The 23,050-nt window shown below is 38.4% G+C and overlaps 1 protein-coding gene across 5 annotated transcripts in view; it reads left to right on the top strand.

The window, feature by feature from the left end:
• The window catches only part of LOC141362517 (DNA (cytosine-5)-methyltransferase 3A-like), a 63,864-nt gene that overhangs the window by 22,749 nt on the left and 18,065 nt on the right, over nt 1–23,050 (top strand). For 4 of the 5 annotated variants that reach the window (XM_073864714.1, XM_073864713.1, XM_073864715.1 and 1 more), the window contains 7 exons: nt 2,749–2,795; nt 3,306–3,452; nt 14,931–15,278; nt 15,455–15,613; nt 17,220–17,327; nt 17,438–17,594; nt 19,335–19,484. In XM_073864714.1, the coding sequence (XP_073720815.1) occupies nt 2,749–2,795; nt 3,306–3,452; nt 14,931–15,278; nt 15,455–15,613; nt 17,220–17,327; nt 17,438–17,594; nt 19,335–19,484 (1,116 nt within the window). The remainder of the gene's footprint in view (nt 1–2,748; nt 2,796–3,305; nt 3,453–14,930; nt 15,279–15,454; nt 15,614–17,219; nt 17,328–17,437; nt 17,595–19,334; nt 19,485–23,050) is intronic. The other variant, XM_073864716.1, reaches the window with a different exon arrangement.

The following is a 23,050-nucleotide window of genomic DNA, read 5'->3' as shown; positions in this document are numbered from 1 at the left end:
ATTGCGGAAAGCCAGAAATTCTCGTCATTGGCAGGGAAGCGTTTTCTCTTAATTGACGAGATAACTTGTCAATGGCGGTGAAAGAGTTAACATCTAAAGAAACTTTCTGTTTCACAAAAGGTTCTTTGTGGTGAGGAAAAATTTCAGATTTTTTAAATATTTAATAGAGAAATGTTTTTTTTCAGAACCTTTAACTAAATGGTTCTTTGAGGAACCAAAAATGGTTCTTCTATGGCATTGATATGAACTGCTGTTTTCTATCCTTGTGTTAAGTTGTGATGTGGGAATTTTGCTTCCGAGTCCAAGCTACTCATGAATAGATTGGAGTCGAAAAGTTCTGTGTGTTCGGACCCGGAAATGTTTTGTTGCGTGTAATGTCAGACCTAATAAGCGGATTACATACAGTAACTGTGGAAAGATGTCATTTTCTTTGTTCTTTGCAAATGTTACATTTCGCATTTCTGATTTGTTGTTCTACACCAAACAGGATTTTCACTGTGATGGACCACACATAATAGGCCATTACATATTTCTATAACCTGCATGAAACAATTCATCAATGTTAATTAACTCATCCGATACACTGAAGTAAACCAGTGCAGCAGATGCTCTGTTTATGCCATAAGGGTTTAATCTTAAAACTTTCCGCTTTTCCTCACAGGTTACAGAGATAATTCAACAGGTCACCGTGGGGAATTATGGTGTCCTGTTATGTTAATTTTTAACATTAAAGAATGTGTTAGCTACAAAAACCAGATACCCATCTGCCCAGTAATGCTTTTTTACCATTTAATAGACTGTGGCATAGTTGCTTGTATGGAGAAAATACAGTACCGTACCAGCAAACCTTCAACCTAATCAACAAATCTTTTCTTAAAATATTTTTTGCAATTCAAAGCAGGTCATGTTGGATCTGTGTGTACATGTTTAAAAAACTATTCTGACAGGTTGTGAATCATATTTTTTGTGCATCCCCTAAAGGCCCCCGATCAGACACACTGTGTTTATGGCAGCCCTGCTAAAAAAATTGTTGGGAATTATGCTGGTCTATGCTGGTTTAGCTGGTGGTCACCAGCATACCAGCACCAAAACACAACATATGCTGGTATGACCAGCATGGGATGCTGGTGCTAATGCTGGTTTGATGCTGGTTTAGCTGGTGCTGATGCTGGTTTGATGCTGGTTTAGCTGGTTTTCACTAGCAAACCAGCACCAAAACACAACATATGCTGGTATGCTGTTTTTTTCAGCAGGGAGTGAGGCCACTTTTTTGTGAATTGTTTTCTATCGGCAATGAGCGTTTTGCACACTGTTTATGCGCCTGCCTTGTGTTTTTGCATGATCGCCCTGAATGCCTGAAGTTGAAATAAAGTCAACCCTGAGCAGAAAAGCACCCAATGTCATTCACGTTTTTTACCATTGTCAAATCGAATGAAGGGAGAGGCAAGCCTTCTATATATCAGAGTTAACAGCAATTCATCAAGCGCTCACACTATAATCCCTGACTGACAGAACAGCTGATTCGTGGTTACCTTTTTTCTAAAAGTCATAAAAAAGCAGCGCTTCTAGCGTTTTCAACCTTTAAAAACTTGTTCTTTCTTATAGGCCGCTAAGCCAGTCAGTTGTGATTTTTTTTTTTTATTCAGTTCAGCCAATCATAATTTAGTTGCGTCCAGCTCTGACTTTTAGCATTATGTTTGACAATAAGATACTGTCATGGGCGTCGGAAACCATTATATGTGGGTGGGAAAATACACTATTTAAGACCAATAATATTGGACCGACTCACTTTTTTTTTAATTTAGCACATATGTTCACTTGTCAGAGCGCCGTCAGTGAGGTCAAATCTATTCATCTAGAGGAATTCCCTAATAAATTAAACTCCATTCTGCGTTTTAGCTACAGCCTTGACTTCCACACTGCTGCTTCCTCAAATCCATTCGGTTCGGGCTAGAGGGAATGCAGCTATGGCCAAATCTTGAGAGATGTTTGGTTTAGGGTTATTTAAATTTGGTGTGGGGGTAGGTTTGGAGGTTGGGTTTAGAATGAAAACAGCACTCATCCAGTGAGATTTTGTCCATAGCTGTATCCCTTCTAGCCACAACCAATTCATTCCCTTTGGCTAATTTAGAGTCCAAATAATTTTTTTGTGTTTTCGCTACTTTCGCCTGCTGCACGACCGCAATACAACAAGATAAACACAGCATTTAGGCTTGTTTAATTTTAAAGGCACCAAAATACCAGAAAAGGGCATCTACTCCAGTAGATGTTTTGGACCCACCCACATTTTTTTTTTGCTTCTGACACCCATGGATACTGTATTGATTTTTAATTTTAGATATAACATTTTTTAAATGGTTTTACAAATAATGAAACAGTTATGCTATTTCAATCTGTTTTTACAAATGCCTGTAGTTTATTCATGGAAAATATTCAGTAACCCATACAGGCTTTTAAATATTGACTGACATTAAGATAGAGTTAAAGAATGAATTAACTAATAAATTACATTTTTGAAACTTTGTCACACATGCATTCTAGCTATGTTTGCACTGTTTGCTTCTCCTATTCGACAATGACAATCCCTAGTTTCGCCCAAAGCTATTTAAAGCAACAAGCTTTCTTTGCATGCAAAAGAAATCATAAAATCAGGAAGGTTTGATAACACAGACAGTTTGTCATTGCGATAAATCCAGATGGTCAAAAACATCTCAGGTATTCATTTGTTCTTGTGCTGTTTTCCTCTAGACGTGGAGCACAAGGACGACGAGGGTGGAGACTCGGTCAAGAATGAGGTAAATACCGTCTTCCTGTTGAGTTCTTGTCTGTGATGTGCGTACAGTTTTTGTGTAGTGTGAAAATTCAACAACCATACCTTTTCACCTTTTCCCTAATTGCTCAACATATACAAAGAAACTTTCTAAGATGGCGACTTTCCCGTAAAACCCTTTTTTTTTTGTTCCCAAAAAGCCACTTGAATGAGAATGAAATGGTACCCTGATGTTGACTAGATCAAATACACTTGGTCCTCTGGTTTAAAGGATGGTCCCTGTTTTCCACTGGCTTTGTCCAGATGAGAAATTACATGGTTTATCCATCCATTCTGATCCTCTTAGCACCTGCGAGTGCTGTAGTTTGATAGTCAGAGATCCTTGTCATCCCCCACCAGCCCATTCTCAAAATCTCCAAATTCATCGGCAGAAAATCAGCCTCTTTTTTTTCCAATTAGGATCGCAAAGAGAGATAAGCAAAATGGAAAAATAACAGATTCATTTTTTCTTAAATTTTTGTGTCCCTTTAAACAGGGAGCTCGAGGGAGGCTCCGTGGGGGAGTGGGCCGGGAAGTCAGCCTCCGTCAAAGACCCATGCCCAGAGTAACCTTCCAGGCCGGTGACCCTTATTACATTAACAAGAGGACCAGAGAAGAATTGCTGGCCAAGTGGAAGTTGGAGGTGAGTACCACTTCTCTCCACTCTCCCAAAGGAAAAGCGATAGGGAGTCTGTCAGCATTTCTATTAAAGCCGCAACGTTTGCCAGGCAGACAGTGTGGCGAATAAACTCGGTGAAAGCCAAGTGTATTTGATGAGTCATTTGATATCTCATGAAGGTACCATTTATTTCATGAGCCGTCTCGCTGGCTGCTTCTCTAACTTTTTTTTCCAAGTTGGAGCTGATATAGTAACTGTTGTAAGGTACAGTATATTTTTAGTAGGAGATAAGTGGTCATTGTTTTAAAATCGCCATTTTCCATCACTGCTGATATTTAACATGTATGACACTGTATCTTAACCAATCAAGCACAAAGATAAAATCTTTTATTTTTAGTGATTGTTCACCACCCACGGTGCAGTGGCGGCTCGTGACTGCACTTCCGAGGATGCGCTAATTCATAATAAATGTTCGGATTGTCACGTGTGTGGTTCCCTTTTCCAAAATATGTGTCATGGGTGTGAAGAGATCCTGTGTGCATCACGTGTTTTGTCAAAATAAGTGCCTGCTGGAGACGCGTCTAAACCGTTTATGATAAAAGAGACACTCGCGTTCCCTAAATACACGCAAGACACTCACTTAACAGTAAACTCTGATTACGCATGAGATTGTGCGAATATCTGGCACACGCGAGCGTCTCCTTTCAAGTTCAAGTTCAAGGCAGCAGGCACTTATTTTGGCATGACACGTGATGCACACACGATCTCTCAAAGCGCAGAACACATATTTTGAAATGACGAACCACACACATGACAAGCTACATACATGTTGTGACGAACTTCGCATCGTGAGCTTCAAAAAAAGAAGTTACCAGCCGCCACTGCCACGGTTATATCTTTTTGGTCCAAGTTTCCTCTACACATTACTGAATATTAAACATAAAAGATGCATTTATTGACTGTGGATTAAGTCGGGCTGCATAACGATTTATCGCGACTAATCGTTTGCAGATTTTTTTTACATCTTATATGTGTGTGTACTCACTGTGTATAATAATTATGTATATATAAATACACACATATGTATATATTTAAGAAATATTTACATGTGTATATACATTTTTATATTTATATAAAATTTATGTATGTTAATATATTTTTTTCTTAAAATTATTAGTGCTGGGCATAGATTAATCGCGATTAATCACATACAAAATAAAAGTGATTTTTTTGCATAATTTATTAGTGTGGGCTGTGTTTAATTATTATGCATATATAAATACCCACACATTCATGTATGTATTTGAGAAACATTTACATATTTATTTATTTCTATTTTTATATATTCTTTATGACAGTGGTTCTCAAACTGGGAGCTGGGGCCCCCAGGGGGGCCGCGAGATGGTGCCAGGGGGGGCCCAGTTTTAATGACATTTTATAAAATACATTCATTTATAATGACTTCTGTGTAATTAAACCTAAAAAAAAAATTAAGGCTACTAACCAACAGCACTACTTTGTATAACTTAATATGTTTTGTTTAATTATAATGTTACATTTTAGAACAGTTTTTTGTCATACATTTTCTTTGGGGGGGCCGCGAAGGAATGCACCGTACACAAGGGGGGCCACATGCAGAAAAAATTTGAGAACTACTGCTTTGATATATAAATGTAAAAAAAAAGTATATATATATAAATAAAAACATTCTAAAATGAATATATGTATGTGTGTGTGTTTAAATATACATATACACACACATTACAAAAAAATGACTTTTATTTTGTATGCGATTAATCGCGATTAATCTTTTCCCAGCAAATTATACATGCATGTGTGTGTATTTATAATTATTACTGTATACACAGGAAACACATAATGTGATGTATAAAAAACTTTTATTTTGCAAACGATTAGTCGCGATTAATCGTTATGCAGCCCAAGGATTTAGCTTTGTAATGTGGACAATGACTTAATTCATGTTTGAATATTGTCATGTAATGCCTGGTTTGGACACTGTATTGTAAGACTCGATAATCTACCATACTGGCAGCAGGAGACAAAGGTCCAAAACTTGATAACACAGGAGTTAAAGCAGTTTTGATTTCTTTGGTAGTCTGTATATTTGTTGATCAGTATACGTATGTTGCATAGCTTTTGCACAGGGAGGAAATTGTTGTGATGTGTCTTGACCCAAAGGTGAAGTGCGTAATTTCCGCACCACTAGCCGCACTAAAAGGGATTGTAAAAATTAGGACAACAGGTTTCACCTCAGATTCACCCCAGTGGTTGAGCCATAGTTGGTGAGGGGTACTTGTGCTAAAGTCCATCTGTTCAAGTGTGATACAATGGTTAGTTAGCATTTTGTAGAAATTATGTATTTTGAGGAACAAGTGAAGAGTTGATGTAGAGATGCAAAAGTGGCTCTGGCATGATTTCTTGTTTATTGTTTTAATCAGACTTTTAATGAATTCTGCAAAACAAAATGCTATTTCTAAGTGCTGGATTATGCGTTTTTTTATGGAAAGGTATCCGTTTAGTGGCTTTTGCATCTGAACTCTTCAAATATTTTGAGGAATTAAATTCTAGGGTAAAAACACATTGTTTCTCGTTTATCTTGTAAACATACTGGGTGTTTACGCTTTTTGCGCAGATCAATCTATGAATGGTTTAATTATAGATTCTGTGCATTTAACTGCATGGGCAAACATCTTTTAAAATTGAAAAAATGACACGCATCACCAAAGGCAATATTTGTAGTCCGTAAGAACAAGCATTTAAATTAATTATTTAATCGTTATTAGTAGTAATTTTAGCCAACATGGTGATGGCTTAGGATTTTCCTATAAGGAATTTAATGTACGATGAGAATCTCTCTGTTACATAATGTTCTGTTTCCTTGGTAACCAAAGGGGGACGACCGTTCGACATCAAACCCCCTGCCCCCACCGACTTCTTTTCTCTTTCCTCTCCACACCGCATTTGAGGAAAATCCATAAAAGTGTCAGAGATTCCAGAAATATGGGCAAATTAGCCGGACACACAGTTGTCTCGTGAGCGAGCGTCGTAAAATTCCAGAGTAATGGGCGTTTCGCATTCTTATCCCGGAGAGCTGGAATTCTCCAGCATAAGCATGGGAATTTTTTCCTCTGAATAGGCACATTGTGGAAGAGCGCAGATCGTAACATGTCATTTTTTTCACTTGACTCTCCAAAGGTTTGTACAGTCATGTTTTCTCAAAGCTCATGGCAGTGAACGCGACAATGCAGCAGGAAACTGTAGTGGGCCTTTGCTATTTCCTTCCTTTGGCTTTAAAGACCGGGTTGCATACATTCAGCACAGCATTGTCAGTTTAAAGAGGTGAGGAGGGGGCGCTGGAAGAGAAATCGAACCCTGCCTGCTTTCACTTTCTGCATGTGAAGGGGCGACCGTGGCTCTTTTATTTTTTTAAACACACAGCACACAGAGCTCCCAGCCTGACTCTGCACCCATCTCTCTTCCCCGCTCCCTCGCCGCTCTCCGCAGTGAAAATGAACTCCGTACAATGGATATGAGGGTGAAGATGAGGTTTACAGCAAATTTCCAACGCTGCTTGCAAGACAGCCTCCTGGCCGGTCGCCAACATTCTGCAAGTCCTCTCTAGCCAACCAGAATTCCTGTTGGGAACCACCTGACCCTGAATTCCCAGACAAAGAAATGTTCATGCTTTCTCTTTTTTTTTCTTTCTAATTTTTTTTGAAGCAAGCTTCACCAAGCCAAGAGTGGGGCTGGAAAAAAAAGCAACTCACACGTTGGATTTAAAGTGCCGAGTGCAGGCGTGTATGGGTAGGTCGGCTGTCTTGTTTGTTGTTGATAGCGCAGGGGACAGTGTGCATGTCTGAGTAGAGTTGCTGGAGGAGGAATATGCTGACTTCAGGTATTTCCAGGAGACTTGTTACGGACCATCTGCCCCGAGTAGCTTAAAGGAAACCCGTCTCTTAAAACCAGCATGCCGGACCGGGCTTAAAACATAATCTGGAGTGCAAGTACAAAACAAAATGTTTTGCTTAATGAATGCAATGTTTTGTGTGCATACGGCAAGTCTTTGGCTTTGTTTACGTTGAAGAGTTTAAAGTCTGTTTTATATGGACTGTAATCTGACTGTGCACTTTTTGTAATACTGCTAGAAGATAACACGTATCAGCTCAATCTAATGCTAAATGCTAGATTTACTTGCCTTGCGTTTAGTTTTGCATTTGTATGTATAAACAACAATAATATGCTTTACTCAGTCTGTCAGATTTGGGTCAGGAAGGTAAACACATGAATTGGCTGCAGTTGTTGCTTGTGTTGAATCGGAAATGCGGTGCCTGTCTTTTTAAGGATATGCAAATATGAATGAACCGAATGAACCCAAGAACCGCGTGTGATTAGCGCGCTGCCATGGCTCACTCCAACTCTCAGTCAGGGCTGCACAGACACAAGCAAGCAAACTTTTGCTGTTCTGTCATGTATACACAATTGTAAGGAAGTAACACATGAAAGAAAAACATTTTGAACAGCTTCTGGAAATAATGCAAAGCTTTTAAAAAGCTTTAACATTAATGCACTTTGACTTCCTTAGCATGCATGCTCTGAGGCTCTGCAGTCTTATCTGGAGACGTTTAATGGTCCCAGCACAGTCGCAAATAAATGCATCCTCTAATCTTTATTTAAAGTGAACAGCCTTTGTTTGGTTTCTTGCAAAGTCACATCAAATAAATGCGATTGTCACAGAGTGACGAAAGCCATTTATACAGAATCCCCATAGGAATTTCGGCGTGCACTGCCATCATTTAAACTAAATGAATTCTAATTGTTTCCTTACATTGCTTGAAGTTTGGGAGACATGCATTGTTTATCTGCTTGTACTTTTATTATTTTATGGACACAGTGATACTCATGTTGTATTCATCAGGCTTGGTGTCAGGGTGGTTTTTACACTCATAACCATATCGCTGTGAAAATGAACAGTTTATTTAAGTAATGGCAGCTATATCACATGAACAGCACGTGAGTCACATTCAGATGGCCAAACATGCATTACGGACTTAAATGCAAATTGCACATTATGTGGTTAAATTTTACTGATACTGTACATCCAGAAGGAATTTCCCAGAGGCGTTTTCTTGGAAAGATGGCTGTATTAGGAATAATCACTGTAATGATGTGAAAAGCTCAAGGCCATGGGTGTTACTTTTCAAATATATAGTTCTCCTAAAGACCATGTGTACCTGTAATGGCATACACCAACATAGGACTTTTCTTTATAACAATTTTACAGATCTTGTTACAGAAGTGAAATAACTAAAGTTAGTCCATCATCTAATATTAGAAGCCCTTTCTGCAATACTTTCAGTTCTGTATTTTCACAGATCTGACCTACTACTATCATACTAGCAGGACGGCATTTTAATGTTTCCACTAAAGCTTTTTTACCAAATCCAGCATATTTTTTGTTTCCTATGGGAGCGCCAAGTGTTTATTCCACGCCGAATGCAAAGCATTTGGCATTCTTACCTTTGTCGAGATTTAAAAAATGTTTAACTTTGAGGAAGACGCAGGATTTGTCAATAGCTATGTTTCCATCCATCTATTTTTATGCGCTTTTTGGAGTATCGGTTAAAAATGCTAGATGGTAACGCCAAGATGTGCATAAATGCTAAAAAATGCGCAAAAAATGTATGCCGTCAGTTGAGTTAAAAAAACGCAACTATGGATGGAAACATAGCTAATGTCACTTTTCATGCAGCCATCCAATTACAGTAAAGGCGGCATGGGACAGATACCACACTAACCAACCACTGCATCGTACAATGACTGATTAACAAATTAGAATGACCATCAGCTAAAGAAACAATGACAAGCGCTCACAGTTTTTGAAAGAGCGGCTGGCGTTTGATGGACACAAGGCCTAAGGGCCAATCTCATTTCTCTGTCTTACCCCTTCCCCTTTGTCTTCGTCTTCCCCTTGCCCCTCGAAAACCGAGTAAATGGGAAAGGGGTAAGACAGATCGTTCGTCTAAAAAATGAGACACCACTCGATTACCGTTTGCGTCACCTTCCCTTGCCGCTAACTGTCTGCTACATAAACAGACAAGCGTTGACAAACAAAGAAGATGCCGTTGTCTCAGGTTGTGGTATCGATTGCCTGAGCGGAGCTCCACAAATAGTGCATAACTTAGCTGCTAGCTAGCGCCTTAACTAGCGATTCAAAACAAAAACATTACAATTAAAACCGCTTGAACATTTTATTAAAAGTATCATAAAACATGAGTGTCATAATATAATCTCAATTAAACTGCAGAAAATAACGTTACTTTGATTTGTGCGACTCCTTGACAGTTCGACATTCATCAATAAAACATCTTGATGCCGGGTCTCCTGAGATATTCCTACGTTAACGTTTACCCCTCTCTTTCAAGTGTGGTCCTTATCACACTTCGTTTCAAGGGCTATGTATCCCTACGCCTTGGCCCTAGCCCTTGATCTAACTGAGAATTGAGATGCCACTTCGCCTCACATGAACGCGCAAAACCGAGGTGAAGGGGGAAGGGGTAAGACAGAGAAATGAGACGCACCCTAAGTCTTTAAAGGCGGGGTGCACGATCTCTGAGAGCCAATGTTGACATTTGAAATCACCTAAACAAACACGCCCCTACCCCAATAGAATCTGGACCTTTTTTTGATAGACCCACCGCACACAACCCTGGCAACAATGTTGGTTTGTTGACACGCCCCTTACTGCTGATTGGCTACAAGTGTGTTTTGGTACTCGACCCGATTCCCTTTTCCAAAGCGTTTCTCAAAAATCGTGCACCCCACCTTTAACATACTATACCTAGCGGGTAAAAATGGTTTTAAATCTACAGTATATGCTGTTGAACGGCAATGGTGGGCTTTCTTCAGCTAGAAATGTTTCTCTTTATATATTTGTTGTTTAAACCTACATTTTACCCTTGTTTACAGCATGCTTTTTGTATATAGTATTTCAAAATTCACTGCTAGGCTATTGACTAGACAACTTTGACCTTTTATTGCAGGTCTTAAATTTATTTAGCACACAATAAACTCTAAAGGAACTCAATTTTGTGCATTATCGGTTGTTTGTTGTGTTTTTCTTAAGATTAGGGTATTATATTCAATGCTCTGCAGACATATAATTACACATATCAACATAAGTTCCTTTTACGCAATCTCTGGTGAATGACCTATTGCTCATATACTGTACGAGTTTGTTGTTTCTCCTGAGTTGGGACGTGTGCTGTGGTTTTGTTTGATAAAGACTGTAAAGTACTGTACTTTCGAACCCTCCCCCTTTCCTCTCATTTCCCCTCCCTCAATTTCAAGAGCCAGACCTGCTACATTGAGGCCCTCGAAGAGGGGCGCATTTACAGCTAGAAAAATGGCCAGAAGCAAACTTCCACTTATAGCTGCCGCACTTTCCTCTCCTCCCCTTCTTACAGTTTTGGGGAGGATTGTTTATTTATTTTTTATTTTCTACCTTTCCCTCAAGGATTATTTCACAAAAATAAGATTTTGTAATTATTCACAGACCATGGTGTTTTCTAAATCTCAACTTTTTGGAAACTACACAAAAGCACTGTAGAATTATTATAAAAGTGGTCCACTTGATGTGCAAGTCGTATTTTAAAGTAAAGTTGGGAAATTGTTATTTATTAAAGGTTGACCGCCATAGCTTGCAATAAATTGTTCCTTAATTATGTCAAATGTTGTCATTGAATTTGGTGAAAACACTTTATTTAGTCGGAGCCGGTGGTGTAGTGGGCAGTACTCCGACATATGATGCAGATGCACTTCCGGCGACCCGAGTTCAAATCCCGGCTCCAGGTCCTTTGCCGTTCTCATACCCCTTTCTTCACCCTGTACTAGGGGTGGGCGATAAACCGGTAGACATAATTAACCGGTAGAAATGTGTCAACCGGTAGAGATTTTGGACTATAGTTTCTATCGAGGTTACTCGCCCACGTCACGCTCCTGTGCGCGTGGTCGCGAAAACATAACGTTTGTACACGTATTTAAGGACTGCAGTTTTAAAACAAGTTATTTTAAGCCATTGAAACACAGACAGCAGATCTGTATTTGTGCGTTCTTTCTGTGTGTCAGGAGCGGACAAGTTGCGCAACTGCTGCTCTTTCTGTCTGTCAGGAGCGCGCAAGTCGCGCGACCGCTGCTCATTAAGCTTGTGAGCATTTTTCCGCTTTATTGGCCTTAAATACACATACATATGCGTCAAAATTTCCGTCTTTGCAACCATCCTCATAAACACGACCAGTTAGGTCTTAAGAGAAAGTAAACACCTAAAAGAGAAAGCGCATGTGTAACAGTGTTTTGGAGAGGGACTTTGGTCTTAAAGGGGAAGTTACCTAATTGTGCTCCATTCTGTCACTTGTGTTAATCAAACAGCATTGAGAGAAAATCTCTCACTGCTCCTGATTAAATCATTGTTAAAATGCTAAAAACAAAGTTGTGACTGCTGATTTAGCATTACATGCTAATTAATGCTATATGCTAACGTTTAGGCTGAAGTTCCATACTGAAAAAATCCACAAACTTACCACTTAAAACGTTCATTAGCAATCTTTACGCTTCTGAACAGAACTTAACTTCCGGTTTTTGTTTGTTTAATGGTCTGGCTAGTGGCTAAACTGAACCCTGGATCAAATACCTTGATCTGTAGTTAACATTGTATACATTAATTTTCCACAGTAGCTAGTGTTGTACCAATACATTGAAATACATATCGAAAGATACAGTAATTTTATTTCTAACGATTCGATGCATCGATGCCACATGTAAAAAAACGATTTGAGGTACATTTATTTTGACACTCTCCATGTCCTCATTCTTTGACGTAACGTCCATCTACTGTACGCATTTGTAAGTAAAAATGTAACTGCTTAACTAGGCACATATATAAAAATATCGCTAAATTAATAGAATCGGATCGAATCATAATTGCATTAAAGAAGTGTTTGATGTATCGGCAAAAATTGCATCACTGCTGGAGAAAATTGATTTTGTAACGAATCGTAATGAACTGTCCGATTTACACCCCTACTAATAACGTTAGCTCAGTGTAGTTTTTGATGCGCTTTAGCTATGATTTGAACTAAGGTAATCTACTTGTTATTTAATTTACATAACATTAGAATGAACTACTCTTAAAGGACTTTTTGTTATTGATTATTTGCGCAAGTTTACCAGAACTTAAGTTTGTTCCACGAAACACGTTTGTTTATGTAGTTACTGCTGAAACCGTCTATAAATGTACTTGAGTAGAGTCTTATTGTCCACCTCTGGTCTTCATTCAGTGTTATTGCATGGAAAAGAATAATCAGCACGTAATTACATTGTTATATTCTTGCGGAAAAAAGTCGTACAGGTTTGGAACAAACATGTGGATGAGTGAATGACGACACAATTGTCATTAAAAGGGTCAACTGCTCCTTTTAGGAGAAAACCAATTTTTTTGTAATTCCTGTCACTGTTGAATATAATCTGTGATACCTGTACAGTATGTTGCCTGGAGTATTAGCCATCTCTGTTGTTATTTGTGTTCAATTTTGTTGAGTTGATTATTTAGCATAAATTACAAATGTTGTGAGTTTACTACTAAAAGCAGATTGCTTTTAGTCTTTATCACATACTGTAGGGCGATTTTGTGTGGAATGTAAATTGTGCACATTTTGTGCCAACACGGCCGTGTCAGATAAAATCAGATATGGGAAGCACAAGCTAATTTACTTAGATTGTCAGATCTACATTATCTTATGATTAAGTTACATTTATCTGCTGGCTTGAAACAGAGATTTAGGAACGAGTGGTTTGATTACATTTTTGGTATAAGTCATTTTATATCTATGGGAACTATCATGATATATTTTTTTACACAGTAAAATATTCATGAGGTAATGATTATTGAAATAAGAAATTAAAGGTACTTTAATAGACACAATGATTGGATATGATAATTCATAATTCTGCTCAGTTATTTCAATGTGAATATATTAGCTACTATATAGTCATCTTTTGGTAATATATTGCTACCATTAATTGTATATATACAGTAAACTTTCATACGATCCAACCCTCCACAGATAAATGCACACATATGCACAAACCGCTAACATACACTTAAATACGTTCACCACAATGATGCGTTGTCAAAGACAAATAACCCAGCACATATGGGCCGGCCCATCTGAGCTGACAGTGAAGCTACACAGATATTTATAAACTACAGTAGAGCCCCTTGATTTGGGGCCACATGTTTCTATTCCACACACCATACACTATTCAGTCACAGAGTGGCCTCCAAAATCTGGCATACAAAATCTAATTTAAACCTGGAAAGTTGGTCGCTAATCAAATAAGCATACAGTATGTGTGGCATTGAGCAAGTTTGAGATTATATGTTGCATTTACGCACTTAATCCAAATGCAACAGTGCATTCAGGGTACATTTGATCAGTATGTGTATTCCCTGGAATTGAACCCAAATCCTTTGCTGTGCTCTATAAATTGAGCGTAGGAACAGTTTTCTGTGGAAGATTCTTGATCATGCTGAGATAACATGGATCATTAAATTTTACATAACCGTGTGGAGTCTCTGCCACCTTGAGTGCAAGCTGTCATTAAAGCAAAAGTGGGACAAATTCCAATTTTGCAAGAAAATCTGAAATCCATATCAACTGTAATATAATTAATGAATTGGTATTCTACGATTTTACTAGCAGTATCAGATTTTTGGACTTTACACACGCACACATGCACACTCGTGGGCTCTTGGCTCCAAAACTCCGCCCTCCCCCTGCGGGCTTGTGCAAATGTATAGCCATTAGAATGGAGGGAGTGAGCTAAAGAGAGCCATGGAGAGAGCTGTCTGAGGACAGATTCGACCGTTTTTATTCTCTACGCACATAAACGCTGCCAGGTTCACGTGTGTGTGAGTGAAACCGGAGCTGGAGTTTTAGCCCAGCAGCAGAGAAAGTACAGCTGTGAAAGAGATTCACGTGCGAGTGAGAAAGAAAGAGTGAGCGAGCGAGGTGCAGCTGTTGAGGATTTGCTGTGAGCTGCTTAAGTCATGGCTTGGCTCGTGTCCTTTGTTTTTGACCTAATAGCTTAGAATCAGGTTGGGCAAACTCGGTGAACTCGGAGAGTTGCGCATCCTGCATCCATCTTAGCCACAAGCTTGTTAGAAAGTGATCGCAAACAGCTTTTGCCTAAATGAAAAGCCAACTGTTTTCACAGTTTTCTGCCACTCATCACTCTCAACGGGGGCGGGGCTTATACTCAAATGGGGCGGGGGTATCACGCGCATGGGGGATATTTACGTTGGCACATGGGATTAAAGTACTATAAACAAATCGAGCGGTTACCATTAATCAGGAGCTCTGTTTTAAGGAAAGTCTGTGTGCTTTACCTTCCCCTCTTTCTGTTTCGTTGTTCCCCGTGTTGCAGGCAGAGAAGAAGGCGAAACTGGTTTCTATTATCAACTCAATGGAGGACCTTGGCGAGGTAGAGCCAGAGCTCCAGAAAGAAAGCTCCACAGTTACCGTCCCGCTCCACTTTTCTCCACCAGCGCCGGCAACGCAGCAGCAACCGCCACAGCCTCAAACCCAACCTCAACCTCAGACCAGCCTCGAAGCCCAACCTCCTCCTCCTCAGCAGCAACCTTCAGCATTCCAACAGCAGCAGCACCCTACAGATCCAGCCTCTCCAACCGTTGCTACCACCCCAGAACCCGTGCCTATAGGAGATGGAAACAAGACTTCGCCCAAATCCACTGACACAGAGTCGGAGTATGAGGTACGAGCAGGGTCCTGTTTATCGTTTTTGGGGTTGTGGGAGAGGATGTATTTGATTCATATAAATGGGGTACAGAAAATATAAAAAATAATGCAGAAGACACATCAACAGCTTGCAAACCTAATAAAATACCAAAGATTTGGCTCTGTGATTCATTTTAGTACTGTGTCACACAGGATGGCCGAGGTTTTGGCATTGGCGAGTTGGTTTGGGGGAAGTTACGTGGATTCTCCTGGTGGCCTGGACGGATTGTGTCTTGGTTGATGACCGGTCGCAGCCGAGCGGCCGAAGGCACCAGATGGGTCAGTTGGTTTGGTGATGGCAAGTTTTCAGTGGTAAGTTTATTTATTTATTTATTTATTATTATCTGTGCTAGGTAATTTGATAGGAATTGCTGTAAATTAGGGCTGTCAAAAGATTAATCGCATACAAAATAAAAGTTTTCAGTGGTAAGTTTATTTATTTTTTTATTATTATCCGTGCTAGGTAATTTGATAGGAAATTGCTTTAAATTAGGGCTGTCAAAAGATTAATCACGATCAATTGCATACAAAATAAAGGTTTCAGTGGTAAGCTTTTTTATTTATTATTATCTGTGCTAGGTAATTTGATGGAAAATTGCTTTAATTAAATTAGGGCTGTCAAAAAATTAATCACGATTAATCACATACAAAATAAACGTTTTCAGTGGTAAGTTTTTTTATAATTAATAATAATATGTGCTAGGTAATTTGATAGGAAATTGCTTTAAATTAGGGCTGTCAAAAGATTAATCGTGATTAATCGCATACAAAATAAACGTTTTCAGTGGTACGTTTTTTTTTTATTATTATCTGTGCTAGGTAATTTGATAGGAAATTGCTTTAAATTAGGGCTTTTAAAATATTCATCGCGATTAATCGCATACAAAATAAAAGTTTTCAGTGGCAAGTTTTTATTTATTTATTATTATCTGTGCTAGGTAATTTGTTAGGAAATTGCATTAAATTAAGGCTGTCAAAAGATTAATTGCGATTAATCGCATACAAAATAAAAATTTGTTTTTGCACAATATATATGTATGCACTGTGTGTGTTTATTTTGTATTAATAAATACACACACATGCATATATGTTTTTAAGAAACATTTACATGTATATAAATATTTATTATATATTATAATATTATATATAAATTGTAATATATTTTATATTATATATATAAACGCTCCATCACATACATCACAAGTACTCCACTGCATGGCTGGCCAGTAAAGGCCTTAGAGATGAAAAACTAATGACATGGCCCCCTTCTTTACCTGACTTAAACCCTATTGAGACCTTTTGATCCCTTCTTAAGCAGGACATTTACAGTGAAGGTAAACCGTACACCTCTCTGAACAGTGTCTGGGAGGCTGTGGTTGCGTCTGCACAAAATGTTGGTTCAGATCAGATCAAGAAACTGACTGAATCCGTGAATGGAAGGCTTGTGACTGTTATCGAAAAGAAGGGTGGCTATATTGGTCACTGAGTCTATATATTTTTTTATTTTTTATTGTTTTATTATTATTTTTTGTAAATGTAGAGTTTGTTTATTATTTTCACTTTAACAGTTGAAAAAAAAACAAGTGAGATGGTAAAATCTTTGTTTTTCATTTAGTTGCCTAATAATTCTGCACACTAATAGTTGCCTAATAATGATGTACATAGAAATATTCTCTTAATAAAGCCAAAATTTCACTTTTACTACTTAAATGTTCAGGTTTGAGGGTTTGTTAACATTTTGAATTGACCAAGAGCACTGTAGTTGTACAATAACAAAAGTAATCCTCAAAAATACAACTTGCCTAATAATTCTGCACTCCCTGTATTATGCAAACAAACTTTTACTTTGTGTGCGATTAATTGCGATTAATCTTTTGTCAGCCCTACTTTAAATGTTGCTTTTCAACTTTTTCGGTAGGTCTGTGTTGAGAAACTTTTGCCTTTGAGTTCTTTCCAAAACGCCTTTCACCAGCCAACCTACAATAAACAACCTATGTACAAGAAAGCCATCTTCGAGGTGCTACAGGTACAGATTCATTTGTTGCCTTAATGCTACAGAATAGAGTTTTAACAAGGTTAAGTTCCAATTTAGTCAAAATCTGTCTAAAGCAAAACCTTTGATGCCGTTCCAAACAGGTAGCCAGCACTAGAGCGGGCAAAACCATTCTTGGTTGTCCAGAGAGTGACGACACCGACAGTTCAAAGTCAGTAGACATGCAAAACAAACAGATGATTGAATGGGCCATGACAGGATTTCAACCCACAGGACCTAAAGGCCTCGAGCCACCTGAAGGTAAGACACACAAACAGGCATACATCCTCAGGTTTTATTGCTTTCCTTGTGCAAATGTGTTATATATTTTTAATATTAATATGAATAATGTGTAGAACTAGGGATGCACCGATAGGATTTTGGGGCCGATACGATACCGATTTAAACAGACAACTTCTGGTCGATCCCGATACCGATATTAAACACTTGTATACAATACTATACAGTTGGTCTATTAGCTAGTTTATTTCTGCATCAAATTATTTTTACTGAACATGGATTGGATCTTATTAAAGGCGGAGTCCATGATGTTTGAAAGCCAATGTTGATATTTGAAATCACCTAAACAAACACGCCCCTACCCCAATAGAATCTGGACCTTCTGTTGATAGACCCGCCCCACACATACGCAACCCGGCATTTGATTTGATTTGATTGGCTATAAGTGTGTTTTGGTAGTCGGCCCGTCTAATTTTCCAAAGCGTTTTTCAAACATCGTGGACTCCGCCTTTAACATTCAACTGACCAACATAATAAGAGAGGCACATATTAAGCTAAAACAAATATAATAAGAAAGCATGACAACCTTCAAAGGTTGTTTTTGCTATTCAGCATTTATTTTATTAACAACATTATCTCAATTTTTACATATAATGGATTTCTTAATCATTAATTAATAAACAATCGATATCGGCCTTTCTCGTGCTATTGCCAATATGCAGATGGTTTCAAATTCATCAAACATCGGCCGATAAATATCGGTGGCCAATACATCGATGCATCACTAAAACTTTCACTGAATGAGATCTTTGTGTAGGCAAAGCTGTCAGCCAGGTCATTGCAGAAATAGAAACCGTTTTTAAAATAGAATCTACTGTGGCATTGTGTCACAACTTTTTAGGACAAAAATTCTGATAAATATAGAAAAGATACCTTATGTTGCGGTGTTGCCTGTAGTTTGCACACTTTTTTTAGCTATTTAGTTTGTTTTAGATATTTTATGTAACTTTCAAGCTTGACAGACCTAGTTGCTGTTAACTTTTATTGTAACAGAGCGGCCAGGAAATTCTTCCATTTTATTCTGAATTTTCCTTGCACTAGAGAGCTTGTTAGGTGCGCAGGGGTTTAAAACCAGTAAGTGTGTTGTTCCCGCTCCATGGCACGCAGGAAATTTCAGGGCTTTAATAAATCGCTCCGATTAATGGCATTAGTTTTAAAGGACAAGTTCGGTATTTTACACTTAAAGCCCTCTTTTCAGATTGTTTATCATGAAATAGAATGGTTTTAACTGAAATTTGGACATATGATGCTGGCCCAAGAATTTTCGGGTGTTTATTGTATCACCTCCCACCTCTAAAATGGCTGCATAGGTGCACTGGAACAATCCTTCCTAAAATGCATTAAAGTTTCATTTACAAAGACGTAAAACTCACCGAGTGGTCAGGGGTGTTGTTTATAATTGCTCTATTGGCCAAGTGTATTTATTCGACTACAGTATGAGACACAGTAGCGCAACTCTCTCTAAAACTTACACATGTAAAGTTCTTATTTTGGAGGGAGTAGTGCGTAGTTATGATAAATTCTAATTGGATTTTGACACATTTAACTGCACGTGCGTCTGTGCGTACAGAAAACGGTTTACGGTTAAAAAAATGTAAATTGCCTGAGTGTTAACATTTGTAAGAGTCACATTAATCCGCGAATCGCATGCGTGGCGAACCGTGGGGCCATTAACGAATGTGTAAACAATTTCTTTTTCAGAGGAACGGAACCCATATAAGGAAGTGTACCCAGAGATGTGGGTGGAGCCAGAGGCAGCAGCTTACACGCCCCCACCAGCAAAAAAGCCCCGCAAAAGCACAGCCACAGAGAAACCCAAGGTCAAAGACATCATTGACGAGAGGACTCGAGGTGAGCTGATACTCTCACTGAACGGGGTCAGAGAGTTTAAAGAGTTCTCAGTTGTAAACGCACACCCACTCGTGCTAAATCTGGATTATCGCTTTCGTTCACAGGGTAAACACAAGAGGGTGTGTCTGCACCTATCACAGGGGCTGCTTCTAATCCTGCAGGGTTAAAGTGACATTGCTCATAAATTCTGGCTCTTGTTAAAACGTCTACATTTTATAATTTATGTAAAATCAAACCTTAACATACACAGTCTAAAGTTTCTTGAGTTTAAAACAAATGTGTCAGATGTGTTTCTTTAAATACAGAGACCTAAATGTCCTAGTGTTAATTCTATCAAACACAATTACATTTTTGGTAGAATATGTTCATGCTTTATTAAATATCCCAATTCCTCTGTGATGCAAGTCTGTATTGACATTTACAGGGGCTGTTTATACTTGGAATTAAGATTTTTGTCGTTTGGTCGATCTGATCACAAGTGGATGAGAGAGAGACTTTAATCTGTCTCTTTTGTCCACTTTCAACCGTGGGGTGGACTGTGGGCGAGTCCATCTGCTTTCGTTTAAACGCGAGCGGGAGAAATGACAGGTTTAATTGATGCACACTTATATTAAGTCAGAGTCCGCTGCTTGTGTTGTTGCACAAATTTTTCTACACATATATTCCAGTGTACCGTGGGAGGGACAATGCATTATTTGACAGAAAACTTCATCAAATACAACAACTCAAAAACAAAAAGCAAAACAAAAAGCTTTGGAAAGCTAAAATTCTTGTGATTTGAATGATGTAAACCGTTTTAAGATACAATCAACACAGTAGGTACAATTTGTGTCCTTTTTAGGCATTTTTTTTGGCCTTTTTCAGGAAGGCTAAGGGAAACTTTCTCCAAAATTTCAGAGCAATTGATGAAATAAGCTTGCGCAACTTTTACACGCTCGCAAAATTAATCAAAAACAAAAGAGGCTGAGAGCAGTCAATAAAAGCCTAATCCTGCGTTCAGACCAGCCGCGTTAGAGGCATCAAACACGAGTGATTTCAATGTTAAGTCAATGTAAAGACATGTTGATGTGTGTCTGGAGGTCTCGCAGCGCGAATGAGGCGTTAAGTGCGGCGTGGTAGACACGATTCAGCCTCATTCGCACGTCTAGCTTGCGCGAATTGAGCGTTGCCGCGGGAAATGCTATAGTTAAAAATGTTGAACTTTGGCGGAAAAACGCGCGGCATTAACCAATTAGGAGCTTGCTCTAGTAGTGACATGATTACAGGAACCGAGTGGAGTCGCAGAAGCCTATGGAAGGCCCTCCCATGACGCGAATTTACGCGTGAATGTCTCAATGACTAGAATTTCACATGCGGCTTTCACGTGCGAACTCAAAATGTTCAAGCGGCACACTAAACGCGGTAGATGCGAATTGGACGCCTCAAACGTGGCTGGTGTGAACCCACGGTAAAGATCACACCAAACACCAGGGGTTTGCACTAGAAGTCAGGGTAGAGTTGCACCAGTCGTTCGTAAGTTCTTACTTAAACTGGGACGTAAAATCCAAACTAGAGGCTTAGTAAATACTAGCTAGTTTATAACTAACTCTGTACTTATTCGGTTGCACCATTTGTTCTTAAGGCAGAACGTAGCTAGTAGGTCGTAAGCTCTTCGTAAAGTAATGCGTTGTCGCATAGAATGACGTCTATTTTTCTTATCCCAATCACAAGCCTTCTAATAGGTAAACGGGAAGTAGTCTGAACATCGCGTAATTTTAAACTCATTCTTGACTGGCCTAAACTGAAAGTTAAAAAAGACGTTAAAGCAAACGTTAACGAACTCAAAACATTACACTTTTAATTGAAAATATCTATCCCACACATGGAGGAGAAACTTAACAAGAAAAATTTCAGTCATGAAGAAATTCTTATTTTAATTGATGGATACAAAGAAAACAAAACAGTTCTTGAAAACTCTTTGACGAACTTGCGGATCTTCATAATCAATTATGAGCTCATTGATGTGATCTAATCTGGCTGACATCTTTTTCCGACCGCTTTTCATGGACAGAGGCTTCCATAAATATTTTGTTACAACGTTTTGTTTTGTTTAAACTAAGTTTAATGGTGCAACGCAAAAACATTTAGTAGTGCGTAAGTTGTAACTTAGTGCCCATTTACGTCGTAACTAGGCTACGTTGTAACTTACACATAGCTGGTGTAACCAGCCCCAGGTCCGGTGTAAAAACGTAGTGCTCGTTACATTACATTAGATCAATAGGCAGAGAGTCTGCTGTCTTTTGTGGCTGCTTGAACATATTCGACCACATGCACGTCTACACCACAAAAGCAATCCGGTCGAATGCATTTTCGACTGGATGTGGTCAAAACTGGACAGTTGAAAACATTTCACACTCCGATTACATTTGTATTTACCATCGTCTACTTGTGATCCGATCGACCAAAACGTTTCTTGATACCAGATGTAAACAGCCTCACAGATAAGGGCCTTAGGAAAAATGTAAAAAATTGTGTTTTAAGAAAGTGACTTTCCACAGGACCTAATGTGTCTGAAAACAACCAACTATGCTAGCAAAATTAGTGTGGTTTAGTGTTAATATTTTGTTTGTGTTTTTTTTTTTTTGTAGTAATGTAGTATGAAAGCAAATGTTAAAGATTATAATTAGTTCCTATATTTTAGAGCTTACGGTGAGTAACAGTAGTTATAATGAAAGGGGCTGTTAAATCAGCAGGGAGCTTTATTAACCAATCAAACGGAGGGAAACAAGAACCACAGACATCTCTTTTGTGGGTTAACCAAGAGTTTCCTTACACTTAAAATAGTTTAGTATAGATAACAGTCTTATATTTTTCTTCTTCCAGAACAGGCTTTATTAACTTTTTATTTAAAGTTAGTGTTCAATAACCTATCAGGGCATGCTTTTCTCAACACATGAAAACAAAGCACAATATTTTATCCTTTTTTTTATATGAAACTGCAGTATTTACATACATTTAAGTAACTTACCAATGTTAACACCATTTTTGCATCCTTCAAAAACATTTGTTTTAACGCTCTCATACTGCACTTGCGTCCTGCAATGGTAGAAGTGATTGTGGCTTTCAAAGATTTATTATAAAAATATATTTTTCCACAAAATGCAATAATGCATTCAACTTTGCCATGTTATATTCATTTAGTTGACTAGAGCTATTCAATTATTAAAAAAATAAACATTAATGGCATTAATCAAAACTCTTACTTTGTCATATTAATAACATTCTCATTGCTGCTGTTATACTTGGGACGTCATCGCTGAACTTTTTTGACAGCGATCAGCTGTAAAATGTTTTGGTCCTGCTCGATTTTCGTTGGCTTCGAGTAAAATAATGAAAAGTTTTATCAAATCCCTGGTGTCAATGTGTTAGCATGAAAATCTTGATGCTGTAGTGTGAGAACAAGCAACAGCCGCCATTTTTCCGTCTCAATTATTTGATTTTGATGGCTTATGTATCTTTCCCGTCACAGATAATCACCACAGGTTTATCAATGCCATCAAAAGTATTATTTTGTTTTTGTTTGTTTG

The sequence above is a fragment of the Misgurnus anguillicaudatus genome, unplaced genomic scaffold, assembly GCF_027580225.2.
Source record: "Misgurnus anguillicaudatus unplaced genomic scaffold, ASM2758022v2 HiC_scaffold_28, whole genome shotgun sequence".
Taxonomy (NCBI): Eukaryota; Metazoa; Chordata; class Actinopteri; order Cypriniformes; family Cobitidae; genus Misgurnus; species Misgurnus anguillicaudatus.
Note: the sequence above shows the minus strand (reverse complement) of the source record. Positions and strands in the feature narration are given on the sequence as shown.